This window comes from Macaca fascicularis, chromosome 5, assembly GCF_037993035.2.
Source record: "Macaca fascicularis isolate 582-1 chromosome 5, T2T-MFA8v1.1".
Taxonomy (NCBI): Eukaryota; Metazoa; Chordata; class Mammalia; order Primates; family Cercopithecidae; genus Macaca; species Macaca fascicularis.
In genome coordinates this window covers 51,497,854-51,520,000 of record NC_088379.1, presented here as the reverse complement: position 1 = coordinate 51,520,000, position 22,147 = coordinate 51,497,854, and the positions used below count along the sequence as shown (strand labels likewise).

The following is a 22,147-nucleotide window of genomic DNA, read 5'->3' as shown; positions in this document are numbered from 1 at the left end:
CTCTTTACAACAGCTAGCTTTCTCTACAAGTAAACGGATGCTTAACTTACTTTACTAAGACCAACATTGTGGTATTTCTTTTCCATTATCTTCTTCACTGGTTCTTCTTCCTTAAAAGTAATAAAGCAGAATCCACGCCTCTTATTGGTCTTGTTGTCCATGGGGAGCTCTATGGATTCCACCTGGTATTAAAAAACACATTTTAATATGCCAGCTTGCATTTTATTGACCTTAAAAGAAACACAAGTTTAGAGGGCGGAAAATGCACAAAGAAAACATGTATCTGGCACTGAAGTTCTATTCTCCTGTTTCCCCCTAGAAATTCTTCCAATTAGAATATCCTTTCCATCTAAGGTCTTCCCAACTATTTACAAAAATAAGCTTCACAAGGCACTGACATTTACTACCTAACTCAAGGGTCACATATTCAAATGCCCACAAAAAACAAGAAGAAAACACTCAAATTTAAGAAAAACAGAATAAAAATGTATTTGAGAGAAAATAGGAAGTAGGGTGGTGAAGACTACTAAAAACTGGACAGTGTATGCCCAAAGATGGAAGCTACTACTCAGTTTGAGAGATGCTGCCGTACGGGAGGGCAGTGTCAATTCCCATGTTGCGTGCTCTTGCAAATATTTAAGAAAAGCTAGATACTGAGTTTTGTGGGCAGTATCTCAAATCCTCAATACTAAAAAAGATGTATTGTTTGAATCAAGCAATAAATGTCTGCAGGATGTATCTGGAGCCCAATGCCACAAATTTCTCAACTTTCATTAATTCTTAAGACAGACCTCTATTATCTAACTATTTCACTAATGAGTCTGAGTTTGCTTTACTTTTAATTGAGACAGGGTCTCACTATGTTGGCCCAGGATGGTCTTCAACTCCTGGTCTCCAGTAATCCCCCACCTCAGCCTCCAAAGTGCTGGGATTACTACAGGCATGACCCATCGCGTCCAGCCTAATGAGTCTGTAATTATTAGTCTCATTAAATTTGCACGTATACATGCATTTCAATTGATAAGGCACTACACCTTATTCTGAATTCCTTTCCTATTTTGAACAAAAGTCTCCTTTTAATTTGGATTTCTTCCTCTTATTGTCTGTATTTAAGAATGCTTGTCTATTTCATCTTTGTATACTCTACCCCAGCAATACTTTGCATAGAGTAGGTGCTCAATGAAAAAAACACATCATCCAAACTTCAAGACCTGCTAATAAAGTATTTACAATATCCTTATTCCAAAACAAATCACACAATCTGCCCTAACAGCTCTGAAAAGCCAAGTGACTCTGAGTCCATAATGGGACAATCACATTCACACTAATTTTGACATAAACTGGGTCAAAACATTTATAACATACCTCACCAAAACCACCAAAGTACTCTCTTATTTTCTCTTCAGGTGTATCTGGAGAAAGGCCACCAACAAAAATTTTTTTAACCGGCTCTTTTGTTTTCATGGCTTTGGCCCTTTTAGGATCAATCACCTTCCCATTCAATTTATGTTCTTTTTGATCCATGACCTAAGAAAATTGAAGTTTTCATTTAAAAAATATATATCTTAACTAAAGTTCAGAGAATATTAATTTACTTAAAAGTAACTATAAATACAGATAATGCCAAGCATGTGTTGACTTGCTCAAGATTAAACTGTCAAGTCATGGTGGTGATGTAGTATCAACTAACATATACTAGTGTTTAAATCTAAAGGTAAGAATGGTAGGACATACACAAATTTAGCCAATTACTAGATAACCATTACCTTTTAACTGCAATATATACAAACATGACTGCTACTTCCCTTTAGCCCAGGATCAAAATAATGATTCAGCTAAAAGTTGCTTGCCTAACAAAATTTCAAAATATGTACTTCAGTGAACTGTTAAAACACATCCTTTTAACTAGGCATCTTTAAATCTATAGTATCTTTAAAGTTAATTTCAAAATTTAGCAGAGCCTGGAACCCAAATTATTCAGGAAACAATTCCTGAACCTACCTCTATCTTCATAAAATGTATTGGGGCAAGAACTATTTTCTTCCTTCCTATACTATCAAAAGGGGGAACCACAAATAGGCAAACTCATTGTATCAAACTATCCATATGTTAATATTTTATATTATTAACTGATCAGAACACGTAACACACTACCTTATCTACACTCTCCGATTCTTTAAATAGCACAAAGCCAAAACCCCTTGATCGCCCTGTGATAGGATCTAACTTCAGAGTGCAGTCTACAACTTCACCAAATTTGGAAAAGTAGTCCTTCAGATCTTTCTTTGTAGTGTCCCAGCTAAGGCCTCCTATAAACATTTTCCTGTAAAGACAAAAAGCAGTATTAACATGCTTAAAAAAAAAATTGCCTTAAATATTATCCACATCAATAACACACCTTTTCCAAACTGCACCAGTTTACTGGGCAGTATATTAAAACATCATTCTTCCTACATAACCACACATCAGGAACATCATATTCCAAAAAGCTGGCTTATTACTGCTGCTCCCAGATAATTACAAAATAGTGAGCAAGCAGCAAACTAAGTCTTTCAACTTGCTAAAAGATAAGCGTATACCCAAAGTAGAAATACTGTATATAAAGGTTTTCCTTAGATTACAAATTAAAAAGTTAAGAACAAAAAAACAGAATCTTAGCTTCAAATTTCTCTTCCAAAGTTCATTAAACTTGTTAAAATGCTATGCAGTTCCCCACTGATCTCAGCAACCAGCATTGGTGTCTATGCTGAAGCTCCTTTTCTATGTTAACAGTTCTCTCATGAACAAAACTCTTAGCACATAAAATGGAAAATTCTACATCTCACAATTAAGTTGTGAACCAATTTTTTTGATGTGCTAAGAGTCCTTAAGACAAAAGTAATGTGCAATATAAACAATTTAGTGACAATTATCCATTGAAGCACAATCCACTAATTAACTTAGATGATTCATTTACAGTAGAACCTCAGTTAACCAGCAATAAAGTATTTAAGCCTTTAAAATGCAAAAAGTGATGGGTGGTAAGCAGAAAACCACCAAGACACTTTAAGACCAAAGGTATATACTCAAAATAAAACAAAAGATTTTAAGGTGAAATCTTACTAACATTACAGCAAAACACCAGAAAGTTCAGATCTTGCAGCTTTACACATGCTCCCTTTGTGCAAAAATGAGTAAATAAATAAATAAAAGGCTACCCTACACCTAACCTTCTTTCAACCCTTTAAAAAGACAGGACTGGAAGTTTTTAATTTTAAGGGTAAACTGTCAGAATTTGTTATGTAATGGCTAAAAATGTCACCATGGGAATCAAATCAGACTTGCTCAGCATTTTCTCATCTTTTTAACTGGGGAGGGGTCCTGGGTGGGGACTGGGATGTGACACCAACTCAGCTCCATAAAGAAATTAAAGGCCTTTCATTAGGAAACATCTCCATCTTGTGGGCTTTTAAGATATTGTCACTAAGGCCCATTCTTGGAATAAAAGGCAATTGTCCCTTGAATTAGGGTCTTTCTTCACTTCCTCAAAGACACCTGATTAACTGAGGTGTTACTGATCTTACTATCCTACCACAGTCCTGTTTCACTTCTAATGACAAAGCAAACTTTTAGTGCAGAGTAAGTCTTAGGTATATACTGCACTTCCCACTTCAGGTTAGCTTTTCAACTTACATGTATTCTAGAGCTGGGCCATTTATATGCTTAATATTCAGGACTTCCTCAAAGTTTCCAGGCTTGAAGTAGCATTTATTAAACAACTCTGGCATTTTATAAGCAAATGAACAAAAACACCCATCATGTTTTGTGTGTTTGAAATGTTTATTTCTTGCCAATTCCATGGAAGAAATTGGAGTTATTTTCTCAATATACATTTTCTTTAATTTGAATAGTGTGTACCTTTTAATATACAATCTTTATTTACATAATTTGCTATAAACGCCTTATTTTTAACTTACAGGTCCAGAATACTTCCTTCACAGACAGAAGTTATTTACCAACATTCACCCTGTAAAGGTGAGGACACTATATTTTTAACGAGAAAGAGAACTGACTATAAAGCAATGACCTCTTGCTAAGATGCCCATGACAAGTTCCACCAACAGAAACAACTTCAATTGAGATTTAACTATTAAATTACCCTTTCCGTGATTACAGAAATTTCTCAATAATAACTAACAAACTTTGCAAGTATTTCAGCCTGAACACAACAGTTCTAACAAAAACATTGTTTAAGCTGTTGAAAGGCAAGAAAATTCTCTGTCTGGTCTATTCAGATATGAACAGAACTAGTTTTGATTTTATTTAACCAAAAAGCAGTGTTTATATTGGGAAAATATCCTTAATTTAAAATTATTAAGAAACAATTACAAAGAAATAAAACACCAAGAATAAGGTATGTGGTATTATTATTCTGAAGCCCCAAATGTTTTTCAGACAAGCAGCAGATTTTCTTAAATATTACCTAAGCATCATCAGCTGGCCCAGCAAAGTGCTCTCCAAATGTACGCCCCACCTTTCGTATGGTAGTTGTTTAATATGCCTACCTTAGAGCTACAAGGGTTCATTAAAGATGCCCTCACTCCTCAACTAATAATCAAATATCACTTATCCAGAATATTAAAAACTTCAGCTATACAGCACTTTTGGAGAATAAGGAGCCAGGTATTATTCCACCTCCCTTAAAGCACCGCCTGCCTTCTCTTTCCCCAATTGTTTTTAACCTTCAACCATTTGAAATGAGATTTTTTTTCTAACAGCATCACACTTTTCTGCCTTCTTATACTTCAAATACAGTAATCATAATTTAACACTATGGCTCAGTCATCACTATTTTGCTAATTTAGAATACGCACAGGGTCTTCTAAACTTAGCTATTTATACACCAACTCTACCTCATTTCTTCACAAGTTCTACTTTTCATTTTTGCCAGATCAATCACCAGTTGCTGTTCTAAAATGTCTCCCTTCCATTTTGCAGAGTAAATAGCCAGCTCTCAAACTTTTCAAATTCTGTGTAAAGTAGAAGTCTCTAAGCAAGCACCTAAGTGGCTCTTCTTTGAGACAAATGTATTAATATTGTGGCACACCAAGAACACTCTGGCTTTTCCTTCTGCTCTAATTTAAAAAGGATGCTGTTCTCAGGCTATGCTTAGGCTTAAAAAAAACGGATGCTGAACAAATAGTTGAATATGCTACAATGAACACAAACTGTACCAATTCCATTCCATCTTTACTAAATGGAACATATTAATTCCATTCCATCTCTTTCTGTTTTTGGTTTTTTGTTGTTTTTTTTTTGTTTTTTTTTTTTTTTGAGACAGTCTCACTCTGTTGCCCAGGCTGGAGTGCAGTGGCACAATCTCAGCTCACTGCAACCTCTGCCTCCCAGGTTCAAGTGATTCTGATTTCTCAGCCTCCGTGGGAGGGATTACAGGCTGCACCACCACGTCTGATTTAGTTTTTATATTTTTAGTAGAGACAGGGTTTCCCCTCGTTAGCCAGGCTGGTCTTCAACTTCTGGCCTCAAGTGATCCGCCCGCCCCAGCCTCCCAAAGTGCTGGGATTACAGGCGGAAACTACCATGCCCGCCCCAAGCTCTATAGTACAGTGAGGAAAGATCTGCTAATCTTAATTATGGATAAATGGGCACTTAGTCTCTACAATGTTGGCATACATGCTCTCCCTCAAACTGATAGCATAAGGTAATAATTATATATATATATATATTTTTTTTTTCTTTTATAAACGGAGTCTCACTCTGTCACCCAGGCTGGAGTACAATGGCATGATCTAGGCTCACTGCAACCTCCGCCTCCCGGGTTCAAGCAATTCTCCTGCCTCAGCCTCCTAAGTAGCTGGGATTACAGGCACGCATCACCATGCCCAGCTAATTTTTTTTGTACTTTTAGTAGAGACAGAGTTTCACCATATTGGTCAGGCTGGTCTCGAACTCCTGACTTCGAGATCCACCCGCCTCGGGCTCCCAAAGTGCTGGGATTACAGGCGTGAGCCACTATGCCCGGCTAAATTATATACATATTTTGTATGACTTATCTTGCTTTTAAAGCACATCTACTGTCTCTCCAGATTACCTCTGCTGCCTTGAATACAAAGCGTTTCATATTGCTGTCACTCCTACGTAAGTGCAAACACTTTCCAATGAAGTAGACAGAACTTCAGAAAATACCCTAAGCAGCCACATTAGAAACAACCAAGACTTGTTCAATTAACAACAAAGATGGCCCCTGATGCTGCAATAAAGTTTAAACTTCGATCCTTAGTTCTAAGTGAATCAATTCCAATTAAAATGTAGGACTTCATCTACAGTATTTTATTAACATAGCTGAATTTCTTAATCCTAGCTGTGAACTAAATACTCAGCACCCCAAGGCTGAATGTGGTATTCAGTTTAAAACACCTACTCAACAATATAAGTCTCCTTGCTTTCACATTGGCTTACACCAAATTGTAAAATTAAATGACAAGCATAAAGTTATACAACTCAGCATAGATGACTATACAAGTGTTATGTAGTATCATTCAGGAATTTAGACTGTTTTGTGGGACATTTTATCATCTTTTAATGCAAGTTTAGAAGCAATAAAGACAAAATGTTGGAGTTTAAACCCTACCCCTGACTTTTTTAAAGACAGGGTCTCGCTATGTCTCCAGGCTGGAATGCAGTGGCTCCATGACAGCTCACTGCAGCCTTGACCTCCTGGGCTCAGTTGGTCCTCCCACCTCAGCCTCACCAGTAGCTCAGACTACAGGTGCCCACCACCACACCTGGCTAATATTTTTGCATTTTTTCATAGAGATCAGGTTTCACTATGTTGCCCAGGCTGGTCTTGAACTCCTGGGCTCAAGCTGCCCACCTCAGCCTCCCAAAGTGCCGAATTCCTGGCATGAACCACTCCACCTGGCCCCCTGCCTCTTACTAATTGTGTAACATTAAGAAAAAAATATGAAAGTCCAAGATTGTCTGCCCATTTGTAAAAAGAGCATACCTCAGATATTCGCAGAGGGTTAAACTAGTTAACACACTTAAAGGACACCGAATAGTCTGACACACATCCTAAATGATTAACAAAAGTTACTATTTTGAAGGGGTAAAGCACTATAAGCACTCTCTAAACATAATTTAATGAAGCAAAATTTTTATTTACTCAATGGCTTAGTTTTTTAAAACTGCATAGGCTTTATAAACTTTCCAATATTAAAAGGAAAAGGCCACAATGAGTTTTATATAAACATACTCTAATATTTTCAATGCTGCCAACCTGAAATAACGCAGAAATTTTTAAATAGTCGTGTAAAAATTTATATTAAAAACTAAAAAGTAGGTGGTATTTCAACTAAGACCCTTTAAATGTAGCTTCTAAAATCACCTTGATGACTTGGTCTACCCTACATTTATGCCAGTAATTTAGTAAAGAATAATTTAAAACATAAAAGGCAATATATATGGAGCAATCCTGGCTGCTGGAAAATGTTCCGATTTAATAATCCTGGCCTTTCCCCATCAATAAACTTATTCTCTGGACTATTAGGTCACTAGGTTTTTAACATTCCCAGTCAATACTAAGTATTTCATTCCAAGATACCTCCCCTAACAAGTCTTTATCGTCAGACACCTTATTCAAGGTAAAAAGTTAGCCATCATACTCCCAATTTTGGAATAGTATTCTTTTTGTGTTCTATAACTTCATTTTTATTTTTTTAGAGATGAGGTCTTGCTGTGTTACTCAGGCTAGCCTCGAATTCCTGGACATAAGCGATCAGCCTCCCAAAATGCTAGGATTACAGGCATGAGCCACCACACCCAGCCAATCCTTTAACTTTTAAACACTTCCTAACAACTTATGATCTTACATACGTGGCTTTATAACAAGTTCTGACAGTTTAAAAAATATAACAGAATGTCAACCTGACACACGTTTCAGGTGTATAACTTAAATGACCAATCACTGTCATCTTTTAAAGTAATGCTACTCAGGCACACCACTAATCCTTACTGAATTTTTCCACTATTTTATCCATCATAATTATTCTTCTGAAATCCTAAAATGACAAACTAAAGCTAAGTCACTAGTTACCCAAGGGGAAGGGAGGAAGTTACAATACCACTAGATAATATCACACATTAGGATATTTTAGAAGTTGTATAAAAACTACCTTGGGAGAGAGCTAGACAAGCTTTCATCGAGTTCAAATACTAACCAGCCTTTTTAGATCTGATCTGGTATATAATTCATGAAAACTACTTTTTTGAGACGGAGTCTCGTTCCTATTGCCAGGCTGTGGTGCAATGGTGCAATTCTGGCTCACTTCAACCTCTGCCTCCCAGGTTCAAGCAATCTTCCCGCCTTAGGCTCCTGGGTAGCTGAGACTACGGGCGCACACCACAAGGCCCACCTTTTTTTTGGGGGGGAGGGGGGGGAGAGACAAGGTCTCATCATGTTGCCCAGGCTGGTCTGGAACTCCTGTGCTCAAGTAATCTGCCCACCTCAGCCTCCCAAAGTGCTATATTACAACCGGGAAGCACCGCACCCAGCCCACTTTTTTTAAACTATTTAAAACTAATCAGACATTAAGGTTAGCCAGTAACAAATCTTTCCCAAAAAAACACTTTAGTCAATAAAAATATAAATTTTGGTATTATTTCCCCATTATTAAAGAATAGGTATTCCTCTCCCCCAGCTTTCTATATGACGTTTTCAAGGTAAGTGTGAAAAATTCTATTTTTAATTCAAGACTAATATACAATGGACCAAACATTTTCAAAAAGATTTCCCTGTATTAAATCTCATTACCTCACACTTTAGAATGAACCTAACTAAATGACTACTAAAAAGCGAAGTTGAAAAAATAAACATCTAATAAATGAAACACAACATTTTTTGGGGGAGGGGGACGGAGTCTCGCTCTGTTGCCCAGGCTGAAGTGCAGTGGCGCAATCTTGGCTCACTGCAACCTCTGCTTCCCGGTTCAAGCTCTTCTGCCTCAGTCTCCCAAGTAGATGGAACTACAGGTGCCCACCATCAAGCCCAGCTAATTTTTGTATTTTTAGTAGAGACGGTGTTTCACCATGTTGGCCAGGTTGGTCTCGAGCTCCTGACCTCAGGTGATCTGCTTGCCTCAGTCTCCCGAAGTGCTGGAATGACAGGCATAAGCCACCGCGCCCGGCCAACAAGACAGTTTTTTAAATAAACTTATTTTTCTTTTTTTGAGACAGAGTCTTGCTCTGTCGCCCAGGCTGGAATGCAGTGGTACAACCTTGTCTCACTGCAACCTCTGCCTCCAGGGTTCAAGTGATTCTCCCGCCTTCACCTCCTGAGTGACTACAGGCAAGTGTAACCACACGCCTGGCTGATTTTTTGTATTTTTAGTAGAGAGGGGTTTCGCCATGTTGGCTAGGCTGTTCTCCAACTCCTGACCTCAGGTGATCCACCCATTTTGGCCTCCCAAAGTGCTGAGATTACAGGTGTGAGCCACCACGCCTGGCCTAAATAAACACTTTTTTTTTTTTTTAAGAGACCAGGTCTCACTATCAGAATGCAGTGGCTCCCCTATAGCTTCCTGCAGCCCTGAGCTCCTTCCTGGGCTCAAAAGATTCTCCTGCCTCTGCCTCCTAGGTAGCTGGAACTACAAAGCACACCCCCAACACATTAATATTTTTTTTTTTTTTAAAGAAACGGATCATACTATGTTACCTAGCTGGTCTAGAAATCCTGGCATGAAATGATCCTCACATCTCAAGACTTCTGAGTAGCCAGTGATTACAGGCACGAGTCACTAATTAACTTTAAATGCTTAATCCGACATCTCCCTTTTTTCACTTCACTACAAGGAAGCAATGACATCTTGTATGTTTACATTTTAAATAAGCTCTCAATCAGCTTTGTAAGGTAAACTCCCATTTACCTAGAGGTTAAGGAATAAGTATTTTCCTTAACCTGAAGGTTAAGGTTCTGGTTAACTGAGATTACTACATATTCACAATTCTATAAAATTGTGTATTGGAAGTCAATTTAGGTATCAATGCTGAAGTCAGAAAAGGATTTGTACCTTGGTGAATTTTTAGAATTTTCTTATGTTTTAAAATCATGTTACTTTTCAAAAGCGTAAGGAAAAATCTGTAGGAGATTCATTCCATGACATTGTCTGTTGGTTGCTTTTTGAGTATATTTTCTCATGGCTTCATCTATCTTACTCATAAGACTAAATGGGGAGACAGACTTCCTGGCTGTGTGGGCTCTGTGCTAGTCTGAAGTCTAGATAAGCAGGAGTTTACAGTCCAAGACCCAATACTTAAACTGTCACCTTGATTACTGGACAAACACCACCAGTAAATAGGAGTCTTCCCTCCCCACCCCCAAATATTCTTAAATACCTAGCTCCAACGTACAATATAATACTCCAGAAACTAAAACATGCTTACCTTTACTCCACAGGAGTAAATCACTGGCAGTATCAACTATTAGGGCACTGGATAAATACACACAAGCTATGAAAGCAGGCTATGGAGTCAATCTTCCTGTGGTGAGCATTGTTTCCAACACATAGATCAGCAAACCAAGTAACAAACATGTTGTATTACCTGAAACCATACTGTTGGAAGTGAAGCAAAAGAAAGAGATCCCACGCTTTCAGCATCCAGTTCAGTGCCCTATCTACTAAAACGTTGAAGCAGAACTGAAGTCAAATCAAGCTTGGACTAACACAAGTTATGTTTCACTCCATTTGTAAATGTGCACACACTTGAGGTACACAGCTTCAAGTGGAATGGAAAAAAAAGTTATTACTCTATTCCTTTTTAAATGCTTTTCAAGCATGGCATGTATTATCACTTGAAGGCTAAAACTAATCACATCCTTCATGTTGGCCATAAATGACACACCGAAATAGTATACTCAAAATGTTCTCGTATTAGGGCAGCCTTACCCTAATATTATGTGTTAGGACGATGGCAGAGTACCCAGGAAATATTAAAAACATACACTGAGTTTGTAGAAGGGGTCGCATGGCTTGAAGGGGTCGCATGGCTTAAGGGGAAAAAAACCCAGATTTAAGGCAAAGTATGTGATCTCAAAAACTACCACTGAAAAACTTCAATGACATTCTCTAATCCCAAACTTAAAAAAGCAGATGATTTAGTATCTTTCATAATAGATGAAAATTTACAATGAAAAGTACTTAATACTCCTCCCCTAAACGTTCATCTAAAGATCTGGGGGCATCAATTTCTGGAATTTTTAACTCAGGAAATTTGTCAAAGGCTCCCAAGAATGCTAACACTGAGACCAATCTACTCAGGGTCTCAACTTTACTACATACAGTAAACCCAACTCTACTGAATCAAAGACCAGTAAATTTGGCATGAGACTACTCTAAAAGCGATTATTTTACAAACCAAACAATGTTCAGATTGCCGCAGAAGCCTAAGGTATAAGACCATAATTTCAAACATTTAAAGCAAAAACAAGAGCCTCGTCTTTTATAATTAGACAGGCGACAATCTACCGCAGGATTCACAAAATTCCCAAATGGGAAGAATCACACTTGGGCTCATTATACACTAACCGTTAATAGGACCAGATCTACTGTCCTGTTATTAAAGAAGTATTGCTGGACTTTAGCTGATAAGTGAATGGGGGGACTTTTTTGCTTCCTACCCAATCCAACGCAGGAAAGTCTATGTACCTACCTTGTAAAACTACCTCAAAGTTAACGCAACATTGTAGTTTCCATTGATTTTTAAATTTTAAAAACTCTGCCCTCAGATAGCTTGCTACATGGCATGTATATTTTGCCAGACACTAAGTAATTTTAAAGTACCTACCCCAAATGAACTGCAGCACTGCAGAGAACAGAATGGGTCCACACCACAAAGTAAAATGAGAAATTTCAATGCTTATAAGTAAAAACTACTGACGTTAATGTTGGAAAGAGTAAATCAAAGTGAACTCAGGAGGGCATACTATGGAAATAATTACTGATTCTAAAGTCCCATAGTAAACTGTAGAAACATCCACTAAAGGTGTAACAGGCATGCCTTCCTAAAAATAGCTGTCCATTCTTACATGCAAAAGGAAAAAAACCTATTTCTAAAACCAACTGATTTTTAAAGTATTTTAGGATGAAACTGTAATCACTTTATTCTCAGACTTATAGAAGGAAATGCACACAGAACCGTGTTTAAGAAATTCAATTTGGATACTGTATTAACCAGTCTTATCCTCAATATTAAGGCTATAAAACTGTTGCCCTTTTAATATCCCTCAAAATGGGAGAAAGAGAAAGGGACAGATATGGTGGCAAGCGCAGACACCCAAAAAAAAAAAAAGAGTCTGAAAGTTTTTCATTAAAAAAGAAAGCCTTAATATCTGGAACATGATGGGGCTGCATAATTGCGCAGTTAAGAAAAATCAAGTATTAGATCCCTTAAAAATGAGAACTACATTATTTTTAAGTGTAATTCTAAAATCAACCTGGGTAGGCCGGGTGCAGTGGCTCAGGCCTGTGATTACAGCACTTGGGAGGCCGAGGCGGGCGGATCACCTGAGGTCAGGAGTTCAAGACCAGCCTGACCAACATGAAGAAACCCTGTCTCTACTAAAAATACAAAATTAGCCAGGCGTGGTGGAATATGCCTGTAATCCCAACTACTTGGGACGCCGAGGCAGGAGAATTGCTTGAACCTGGGAGGCAGAGGTTGCGGTGAGCAGAGATCACACCATTGCACTCCAGCCTGGGCAACAAGAGCGAAACTCCGGCTCAAAAATAAAATCAACCTGGGTAATAAAATTCTACACCAATTTTATCTTCAGTAAACAACAGCTGGTCACTATCTAAAATGTTTATTAACTATGAATATAAACATTTCTCCATTTTTCCTGAGATTATTCAAAAAAGTTGTAATATTACATCATTTTAGGTAACAGGACAAGTGTAATTACTTGAAAGAGTCAAAACACTGACCTTCAAATTTAAGTTTATGATCATTTCAAATTACTGGAAACAATTTCATGAGATTCAATGTATATAATGGAGTAATGTCAAACACAGTTATAGTTTAATCTTAATTTGCTACTCTTAGCTAGCAGTGAAATCGGGCTGTTAGTGCCCACCACTCACCAAATATAGGGAATAACATTCATCGAAACTGTGACCCCAGTCTTTTGTTTTCTTTTTTTTGCTTTTCCCCTTGCCTGTTTCCCGCCTGCTTTTTCTCCAACGTAAAGCTGGACTGATTTCAGTGGATGAGACTACAGTAATAAGCAAATCTTTAAATGTTACCCTAAATGGGCTCTTAAAATAGAATGTAGCTTGTAAAGATATAAGGTAACTGCCTGCAAGTTAGTGGCCTTCTACTCTCCAGTGGTGGTGTATAAACCCCTGAAAATTCAAATATAATCCTAAAGGCAGAAAGACTGACATTTAGGGGAAGGGAAAGGATGGATAAAAAGAACAATACTCAACCTACCAGCCTCCAAAGAGAAGTCATGCAATTGTGAATACATGTCAACCAACTGTTATTAATATTCCAGCCAAATCACACTGAAAACAAAAAATCTGGTAAGAGCTGTAGTGGAAAGCCACATTAGCCCACCTTTGAATGGTATATATATATATATACACACACACACACACAATTCTTATGAAAAGTCTATTTACAAATATGGTAGGCAAAAGACAAACATTTTTCCATAATACACAGTGCTGCTTAAAGAACTGCTTCAGACATCTCCAGAATATTTCAGTATAACATGCATGACATTTTAAACACAACATTTTATTTCAAGTAGTCTTCATATTTAGCCATTAAACTTAGAATTCCAACAAAAATATTTTTCATCTTAAATCAAATGCGAAGATTACAGTAATATTTTTTCTTGCTCGATATAAAAATATCGTTACTAATTGTTTAGCTTGAATTACCAAACTGCAACTACATGCATTACCACAGACCAAATACCATGTAACGGCATCAGTTTTGCCCAAAGATTACACATGATGCCTAAAAAAATATATATCCCAGGTACAAGCCTACTGTATGTACTATGGTCTAGAATTTCCTGGGGATCAATGGGCAACTAACCAATACACAGCCTCTGCATATTATGACTACTGAAACCTTTATAATACAGAAATAAAATTTAAAAGTTTTACCATTCTTCCCGCTGTGCCGTCGCTGCTTCAGAGTGTCGTGGGGAGGAGTTTGAATGGCTAGGGAATTAACAACCGGTACAGCAACCAATCAAAATTCTAGTTTTAGTTTTTGACACTGTTAGGGTTAAAAACTTTAATTCATTTACACTTCAGTTCAACAGTAGGTAACTATAAAGTCAGCTGCTTTGCGATTTGAATTATCAGGGCTAACAGAAAGCCTGCCCCAAACAGGAAGTTATACAATTAATCATTTTGGTGCCTCTGTCCAAAGAACAGAATTCAGCAAACGAAAACCAAAATGTTAAAGATTTTAAGTTTCCAAATATCTAACATCTTCCTTTCTCAAATAAGCTATATACAATTCGAGTTAGATCTGTTTAATTTTTAAAAGTTTGTTTCCCTTCCCACCACCACTCCCCCAAAACCAGCACTATCATCAAACAGCCTGACAAGAATCTGCCTAGGCTGGGTTTAACCCTATATTCCAAAGTGCTTCTCCCCTCCCCACTCTCCCTCCAAATCCTGGGCTCTTTCTCAGTAAAGGGAATCGTGTTTTCTAACACTGAGTTAAAGCGACATCTTACTGTTATATCCATCAACATCTTTCTCTTTACAGTTTAAAAAAAAATTCAGACACACACACACCCCTCCCCATTACAAAAAGGAATGGAAGCGTGAACCCACGATCATCACTCAGTAATCGGAGCTAAGAAAACTCAACCAAGAACCCCGATTTAGTCCCTCCTGCTAACTCCCGTATTATGTTCCCAATCCCAAATGCTGCATTTTAATACACTAAATGCAGATTTAGGTAGTATATACAACTGTTATTTCAATCAGAGGAAGCAAGTTAATACTAAGAAATTTGCACCAAAAAAAAAAAAAGTATCCCATAGCACAATACAGGATTTGTTTCTCTTAAGAGGACTATAGGCCTCCCTTAGTGGGCGGGAAAGAGAAATCAAGACACCAAAATAGGATCCTGGGCACCGGGAAAAAAACGGGACTGGAGGTTGTAAAAAATTAGGTTGCACATAAAAAGAAAGTTACAATCTGTACTAATAGTTGGGGAACCCAATAGCTGAGGGCGCGAAAAGGGTGCGCGGTTAGAATAACTCGGGGGTGGGGGAAGGGTAGACACTAGGCCGGAGATAGGAACAGCTCCAGTCAAGTGCAGGCCCCACCGACTAGGAACTTAACCTGAGCCCGCGGAGCAAAACCAACGTACCAACAAGAAAGTCGCAGCATTTCACCGGAGCTCATTTGGTCTGCACGTCAAAATATAGGGCCTATATGAACATGCCATTGTGCGATAGCGTATGGTAAAGAAAATGAGTAAGTCCTTAGGCAAACTTATTCAAAATCCCAAGAAAACATTCGGCCTGAGACCGACAAGGGAGAGGCAGAAGTGGACAGCCTACGCGTTCCCCAAAACATGCGCTTATAAACAATCGCATCGTTTCAGCATGGTGGAGAAGCACCAAATAAACCTTAGCAATACAAACAGGGAAGCTTTTTGTGTCTGTCTGTGTTTTTATGCCCAAGACTTTAGAATTTGGGAAAAAGAGGGGACAGCATGGAAAGAAAAAAAGGTACCCCTCGACAGGCGGGAAAAAATCCTGGCGGCTAAGTCGGTGGGAGGAGACCCAGGGCGAGGGAGGAAAGGAGGGCGGGCCGAGGAGCAGCATGGTGACGGCTAAAGGTGGAAACGTGTGTGATGGGGGAGGGGGGCGATAAGCAGGCAAAGGAAGGAGGAAATGAAGGTCCGGGGAACCCAACATAGAAAAGGGGACACCAGAACAAGAAGGCTACATGGGGGCCCGGAGAACAGGCTGAGAGCGGGAACCAGGCCTAATGGCGGGGGAATGAGGGGGAGGGGGACTAGTTGGGCCTGACTATCCTGGGCTGCCCCTTACTCACCCTTCATCCTCCTCGTTCTTACTGGCGTCAATCTTCGCCCCCTCCGACTCGGCGCTGCCCCCTTCGGTGCCTCCAGACGCGGTTCCGCCCCCGGTCCCGGCTCCGCTTCCCGCCGCCGCCGCTGCCCCCTGTGTCGCCGCCACCATGGCTCCCTCCTGCTCGCCCGCCGAGCCGCCTACCGCTGCCGTTGCCGCTGCCGCCGCCCCGTCCCCGCCGAACTGCTCCTCCGACATAGTGCTAGTGTCTCCGCCGCTGCCGCCGAGACTACACCCGCCGCTGCCGCGAACCGAAACTAGCAGCAAAGTAATCCCCGCCGCTGCCGCGCGCCCGCTCTACCTCGCGAAGCACACAAGACAGGGAAGGCGCGCGCGTGGCTGCAAAGGCTCCTGCGCCTCTCCCTGGCCTGCCCCCTTCGCCTCCCACTCTCGCGCGGCGCACACTCCCGCTCTCTCCCGCTGCACTAAAAAAGAATAAGCACCAGCGGCGGCCGCTCTTGCCTCCTCCTCGCTTTAATGGCGCCGCCGCGGACCACCTAAAATGGCCGACGGAAGAACGGCGCGTCCCGGTCACGTGATGCGAGAGCGCGCCCTTCGCGCGTCCCCCCCACCCCTCTCCCCCTAGGTTTTTTTTTTCCCTTTCCTCTTTGGTCCCGCCCTCTCGCTCCCCTTTATACCTTCCTCTCACGCTCGGCGTCGCACAGCCTGTGGGGGCCTTTAAAAGGAACCGGAAGTGTCGTGAGCTAAGACGGTCGCGCGGGGACCATCGAGAACAAGGAGTGCTGTTTCGAAGTAGCGGCTAGAGGGGCCCCCTGCCTCCGCCCCCGCCCTTCCGAGGATTCCTGGAGTCCACTCACCCCTCCCCAACACTCCAGTAGCTGGCTGGAGCAGCAGCATCAGGCCGTGGTGTGGCTGCACCTCCGCGAAGGCAGTTCCCCGTGCAGCTGCGGCGTTCAGGTGGGGGAGGGGAGGCTCACACCCTGCGGCGGCTTAAGCCTGGATGTACGCACTCGAGGAGGGAATTAGCCCTGAGATGTCAGCCCTGTGCCCCTGACTCTGTCCACCCGGACGCCTGCGGAGCGCCAGGCGCCGCAGCGGACCGCGCGCGCACTGATTGCCGCAACTCCTTCCTGCCGTCGCCGCCCGGGACCGGGTGACATTGAGGTTTTCGTCTATCGCCGCTGGGCCGATAGGGCTTCTTTTTAAGATTTGACTTTCCAAGTAAGATTTTTGTTTGCCTGCTTTTCTCCTGAAATTTTTTTTTTTTTTTTTTTTTGGTCGAAGAAGCAGGTAACTTGCATATCTTAAGGAAAACATCGTTTTTGCTTTGCTTTTGTTGTTTAGAGATCCTAAAAGGTACCGTGATTCCTTTACGTCAATTGGAAAGTGTGTTAAATCAAGGGTTCGCTTAATGTTCTTTAGTCCTACATAGGATATATAAATGTCGTGAGTCATCTTTACGAGCTTTATGAGTTTGTGTTCGGGTTTGGGTTTTTTTGTTGTGTGTGGTTGTTTTGTTTTGTTTTCTTGTAACACCGTTAGGCGTTTCACTAAGGTGTATAAAAAGTAATTTTTATAAAAATTCCCGATGCCTCGGCTGGAGACTGGATTATTCGGGCTTTGGGATTTGCTGCTTCCAGCGGTATCCTTAGAAGAAAATGAAGCTTTTAGGTACTTCGGTAGTCAACAAATAATTATTTGCCTCTTTAGTAAGTGTTCGGGCACGGGGGAGACAAAGACGAGTTTGCAGAATCCAGCAAAAACCTTAAGAGTTTAAGTATTTGGGCCGGGCGCGATGGTTCACGCCCATAATCGCAGCACTTTGGGAGGCCGAGGCAGGCGGATCATGAGGTCAGGAGTTCGAGACAAGCCTGACCAACATGGTGAAACCCACGTCTCTACTAAAATTACAAAAATTAGCCGGGCGTGGTGGCGGGTGCCTTTAATCCCAGGTACTCAGGAGGCTGAGGCAGGAGAATGACTGGAAGCCGGGAGACGGAGCTTGCCATGAGTGGAGATCGCACCATTGCACTCCAGCCTGGGCAACAGAGCGAGACTCCGTCTCAAAAAAAAAAAAAATTAAATATTTGTTTTTCCACTGTAGTTAAACGAATTTGTATTAATTGGGCACTATCCAAAAATCTCAAAGGAAGATTATAAATAAGTTTTCTTAATCAAATTAGTAGAATTTACATTAAAGAATAATTAAAACTTAAGAATACAGGTCAAATTCTGAAAACGTCCTAAAAATATAATCTTACCAAACTCCTGTAATAGTCATGTAAAGATAATACCAAGAATGTTTATCTTAAAGTGGTAGTGACTCCACATTTGTCTCCACCTGCCAGAATATTAGCAAAGGATAAAGTGGGTATGGTGCCGAAACGTATATTCCTGGTTAGAAACAACTAAGATGATTGACTGAAGGGAAGTCTGTTTAATCTTTCTGGCTTCAGGCGAGGGTAATTATCATTTATTTTGATCTTAAGATATCATTAGACATACCCACCTTTTGGTAATAGTGACTTTTCCAAAACGGTTCATCTTCATTTCCCATGTAGCTTAGGAGCTTCTGGAATTCTTAGAATTTATGTCAAAAATTCCAGACAACCTAGGAATGATTTTAAAGCTAACAACTTTACTATATGCTTTAATGAGGATGTATGATGTCTGTATCACCGATAGCTCTTCGTATTATGGCCAAGATCTCTACATCCAGGATGTGCTCCTGCATCTACGCTATATTCCTCTTGGAACTCACTTAACTTCTGGCAGATGTAGTGACTCACGCCGGTAATCCAGCACTTTGAGAGGCCAGGTCGGAAGGATTGCTTGCCTCCAGGAGTTGGAGATCAGCCTGGGCAACACGGTGAGACTTTGCCTCTACAAAAAGTCAGAAAATTAGCCTGGCGTGGTGGTTCCTGTTGTTCCAGCTACTCCGGAGGCCGAAGTGGGAGGATCACTTGAACCTGGAAGGTGGAGGCTGCAGTGAGAAAAAGGCAGAGTGAGACCCTGTCTCAAAAACAATTGTTACTATTTATGTGAAGTCTTCCTAGGCTTCCTGAGGCAGAATTAATCATCCCTTTTCACAGCCCTTTATCTTTACCTCTGTTATTCTTGTTTTCTACTAGACCATGAGTTCTTAAAAAACAGTGTCTTCTATGTATCCCTCCCTCCCTAACACACTGTCTCTCTCACACACACACACATACACACACACACACACACACAGCAGCAATATATCCACACTATATAATTGCCAGTTGAATTATTGAATGACAAAATACTAGGTATGTCCAACTTGCTAGGCTAAGGGGCTTTCAAGCACACTAGGTGTTCTTCCAGGGACTTGAAAGTCTCCACACCATCTCATTTCATCTCTGGCATTTAAAAAAAAAAAAAACCGCTTTTGGCCAGGTGCTGTGGCTTATGCCTACAATCCCAACACTTTGGTAGGTCAAGGAGGGAGGATTGCTTGAGCCCAGGAATTTGAGACCAGCCTGGGCAACATAGCAAAACCTGTCTCTACAAAAAATTTTAAAAGTCAGTTCCTGCCCACCCGGGGGTGCATTGGGTTGTGTTTAACCCGTTTCTGTTGCCGGGTGTGGTGGCTCATGCCTGTAATCCCAACACTTTGAGAATCCGAGGTGGGTGGATCACTTGAGGCCAGGAGTTCGAGATCAGCCTGGGCAACGTGGTGAAACCCCATCTCTACTGAAGATACAAAAATTAGCTGGGCATGGTGGCGCACACCTGTAATCCCGGCTACTGGGGAGGCTGAGGCAGGAAAATTGCACGAACCCAGGAGGCAGAGGTTGCAGTGAACCGAGATTGCACCACTGCACTCCAGCTATGCAACAGAGTGAAACTTTGTCTCAAAAAAAAAAAATTACCTAGGTGTGGTGGCCTGAGCCTGTGGTTCCAGCTGCTCAGGAGGCTGAGGTGGGAAGATTGCTTGAGTCCGAAATTCAAGGCTGCAGTGAGCAGTGTGATCATGCCACTTCACACCAGCCAGGACGACAGAGCAAGAGCCTGTGTCAAAAACAAAAAACAAAAAAAAAATGTTTCTTCAAATGACCTGCTGATTGATGTACGAAATTTCTTGAGAATTAAATAAAACTTTTGATTAACACATTCATAGGTAACAATTAATTGTTTAAGTGGCTGGAGATGCTGTATTGGACTTGCCCCAAACGCTAGAAGGGAGCAATATCCCCTGTCAATGTACAGGGCATGAACTGTTCCACTGCTTCAGGAGGTTCCCAGTGTGTTTCAGATAACACACTAAAATGCGAGATCATCATTGAATTTAGCCTTCGTAAAGCAATTATTCTCTGCAGCAAAAACTATAGTTCTTCTAAAAGGCCAAAAATGAAGTCCATTTGAGAATTAAACTGGAATCACTTTTACCTAGAACAAGATGCGTACACCTAAGCCAAGGAAATCACAGTTTTCATCTGCTAGATGCACTCTACAAACGCAGCAGAAGGTTTCCCTATGTTCAAATTTTTAAAGTATTAGTAGGATATGTATGCCAGTTGGCAACCTGGAATAAACAATGTGGAAGAAACAGCCAAAGAACCCATTTTTTAATACAAGGTACACATACTTGAGCTGCTTCTACAACCATGTTAAACAGCCTATAACCTATCTGGACCTATTTGCAGAACACCTTCAGTGGGATTTAAGCGTTTTGTTGGAGAGTTAGTTTGTGATTTTACGTGAAGTGACCAATTGCCCATGCAGTGAACATTCTCTGTCATCTCCCTTGGTTATCAGGAAGCTTCACTTTATTCAATAAATAAAAGCCCTATCAACTCTGAGAAGTCAGGTTTTACTTCAGCAGTAAAGTGTAATACTGTAGAGTCAGTTCTGCTTACTCATGAGGATGTCAATAGTTTGCTTTTAGATATGGTTTTTTAAAACCTAGCTAAAAGAATTCAGACAAAGCTGATCACATGCCTGTAGTCCCAGCTACTCAGAAAGCTGAGGGAGGAGATTGCCTTGAACCCAGTAGTTCAAGCCCAGCCTGGGCAATAGAGTGAGACCCCCATCTCTTTAAAAAAGAAAAAAGAATCAAATAATAAGGAAATACACTGCTCTCACTCCAGACCTACATATCCAACTGCCTATTTGACATCCCCACTTGAATGTTCACAGGCATCTCAAACTTTAGATGTTGAAAACTGAACTCTGCTTTCCCTACAAACCTGCTTACCTCTTCTCAGTAAATGACGTCTCCACCCACCCATATGTTCCTGCCAAAATCCAGGGAATCATCTTTGATATCACCCCTCCTTCACCCCCCACATCCAATCAATCACCAACTCCTCCCACCTCCAAAATATATCTTGATTCATCTAAATGCTTCCTAGAACATAAATACTGGGGTAATTTCTAGATAGCTATTCACATTCAACCATGCAACACATTAATGACATGTACATTTCTAGTGCTGGGAAATATAAATGATCAAAATAGGCAAGGTCTCTGGCCTCATGGAGCTGACATTCTAGTGGCAGAGACAAAGGACAGACAAAATAGATATGTAATGTAATTTTAGGAAGTGATAAGAAAAAAAATGCGAGACACAGGGTATGTGCTATAGGGCAGTCAGAGGAAACTCTTCAAAGAAATAACTTTTCAAGTAGCACCCTGAAGAAAGTAAGAGAGAAAGCCATATACTTAACTTAGGGAAGACTTTACAAGGCAAAGGGTACACCTGAGGCAGGAGTGTGATTTGTGCTTGCAATGAAAAATGGAGTCCAGTGTGGCTAAAGTGAAGGAAAACAAGTATAATAGATCATACCTGAGAGGTATCCAGTAATGAGGTTACTCAGGGTCTTGTAAACTGGTTAGCACTCTACTTTTATTATCAAAGTCATGAGAAACAATGGAAGGGTTTTGAGCAGATGAAGAACATGACCTGACTTTAAGTGGAAGATTATGGATGCTGTGTGGACAGTGGACTGTGGGAGGACATCAGGGAGATGAGTTAAAAGGGCACTGTCATGAATGGACTTTTTTTTTTTTTTTTTTTTTTGAGATAGGATCTCACTC

The 22,147-nt window shown here is 40.6% G+C and overlaps 1 protein-coding gene and 1 long non-coding RNA gene across 5 annotated transcripts in view; one reads left to right on the top strand and one right to left on the bottom strand.

The window, feature by feature from the left end:
- HNRNPD (heterogeneous nuclear ribonucleoprotein D) overlaps nucleotides 1-16,637 on the bottom strand; it is a 20,085-nt gene extending 3,448 nt beyond the window's left edge. For 2 of the 4 annotated variants that reach the window (XM_005554942.3, XM_005554944.3), the window contains exons 1-5: nucleotides 16,092-16,637; nucleotides 14,172-14,228; nucleotides 2,155-2,323; nucleotides 1,366-1,527; nucleotides 51-182 (exon numbers count right to left, since the gene is read on the bottom strand). In XM_005554942.3, coding sequence (XP_005554999.1) covers nucleotides 51-182; nucleotides 1,366-1,527; nucleotides 2,155-2,323; nucleotides 14,172-14,228; nucleotides 16,092-16,324 — 753 coding nt within the window. In that variant the 5' untranslated portion in view covers nucleotides 16,325-16,637. The remainder of the gene's footprint in view (nucleotides 1-50; nucleotides 183-1,365; nucleotides 1,528-2,154; nucleotides 2,324-14,171; nucleotides 14,229-16,091) is intronic. The other 2 variants (XM_005554943.3, XM_005554945.3) reach the window with 1 other exon arrangement.
- A 323-nt stretch (nucleotides 16,638-16,960) lies between these two features.
- LOC123573573 (uncharacterized) lies at nucleotides 16,961-20,221 on the top strand. Its single transcript, XR_010586828.1, has 3 exons — nucleotides 16,961-17,443; nucleotides 18,773-19,395; nucleotides 19,433-20,221. It is a non-coding gene; the product is annotated as an uncharacterized lncRNA (long non-coding RNA).
- The last annotated feature ends 1,926 nt before the right edge of the window (nucleotides 20,222-22,147 follow it).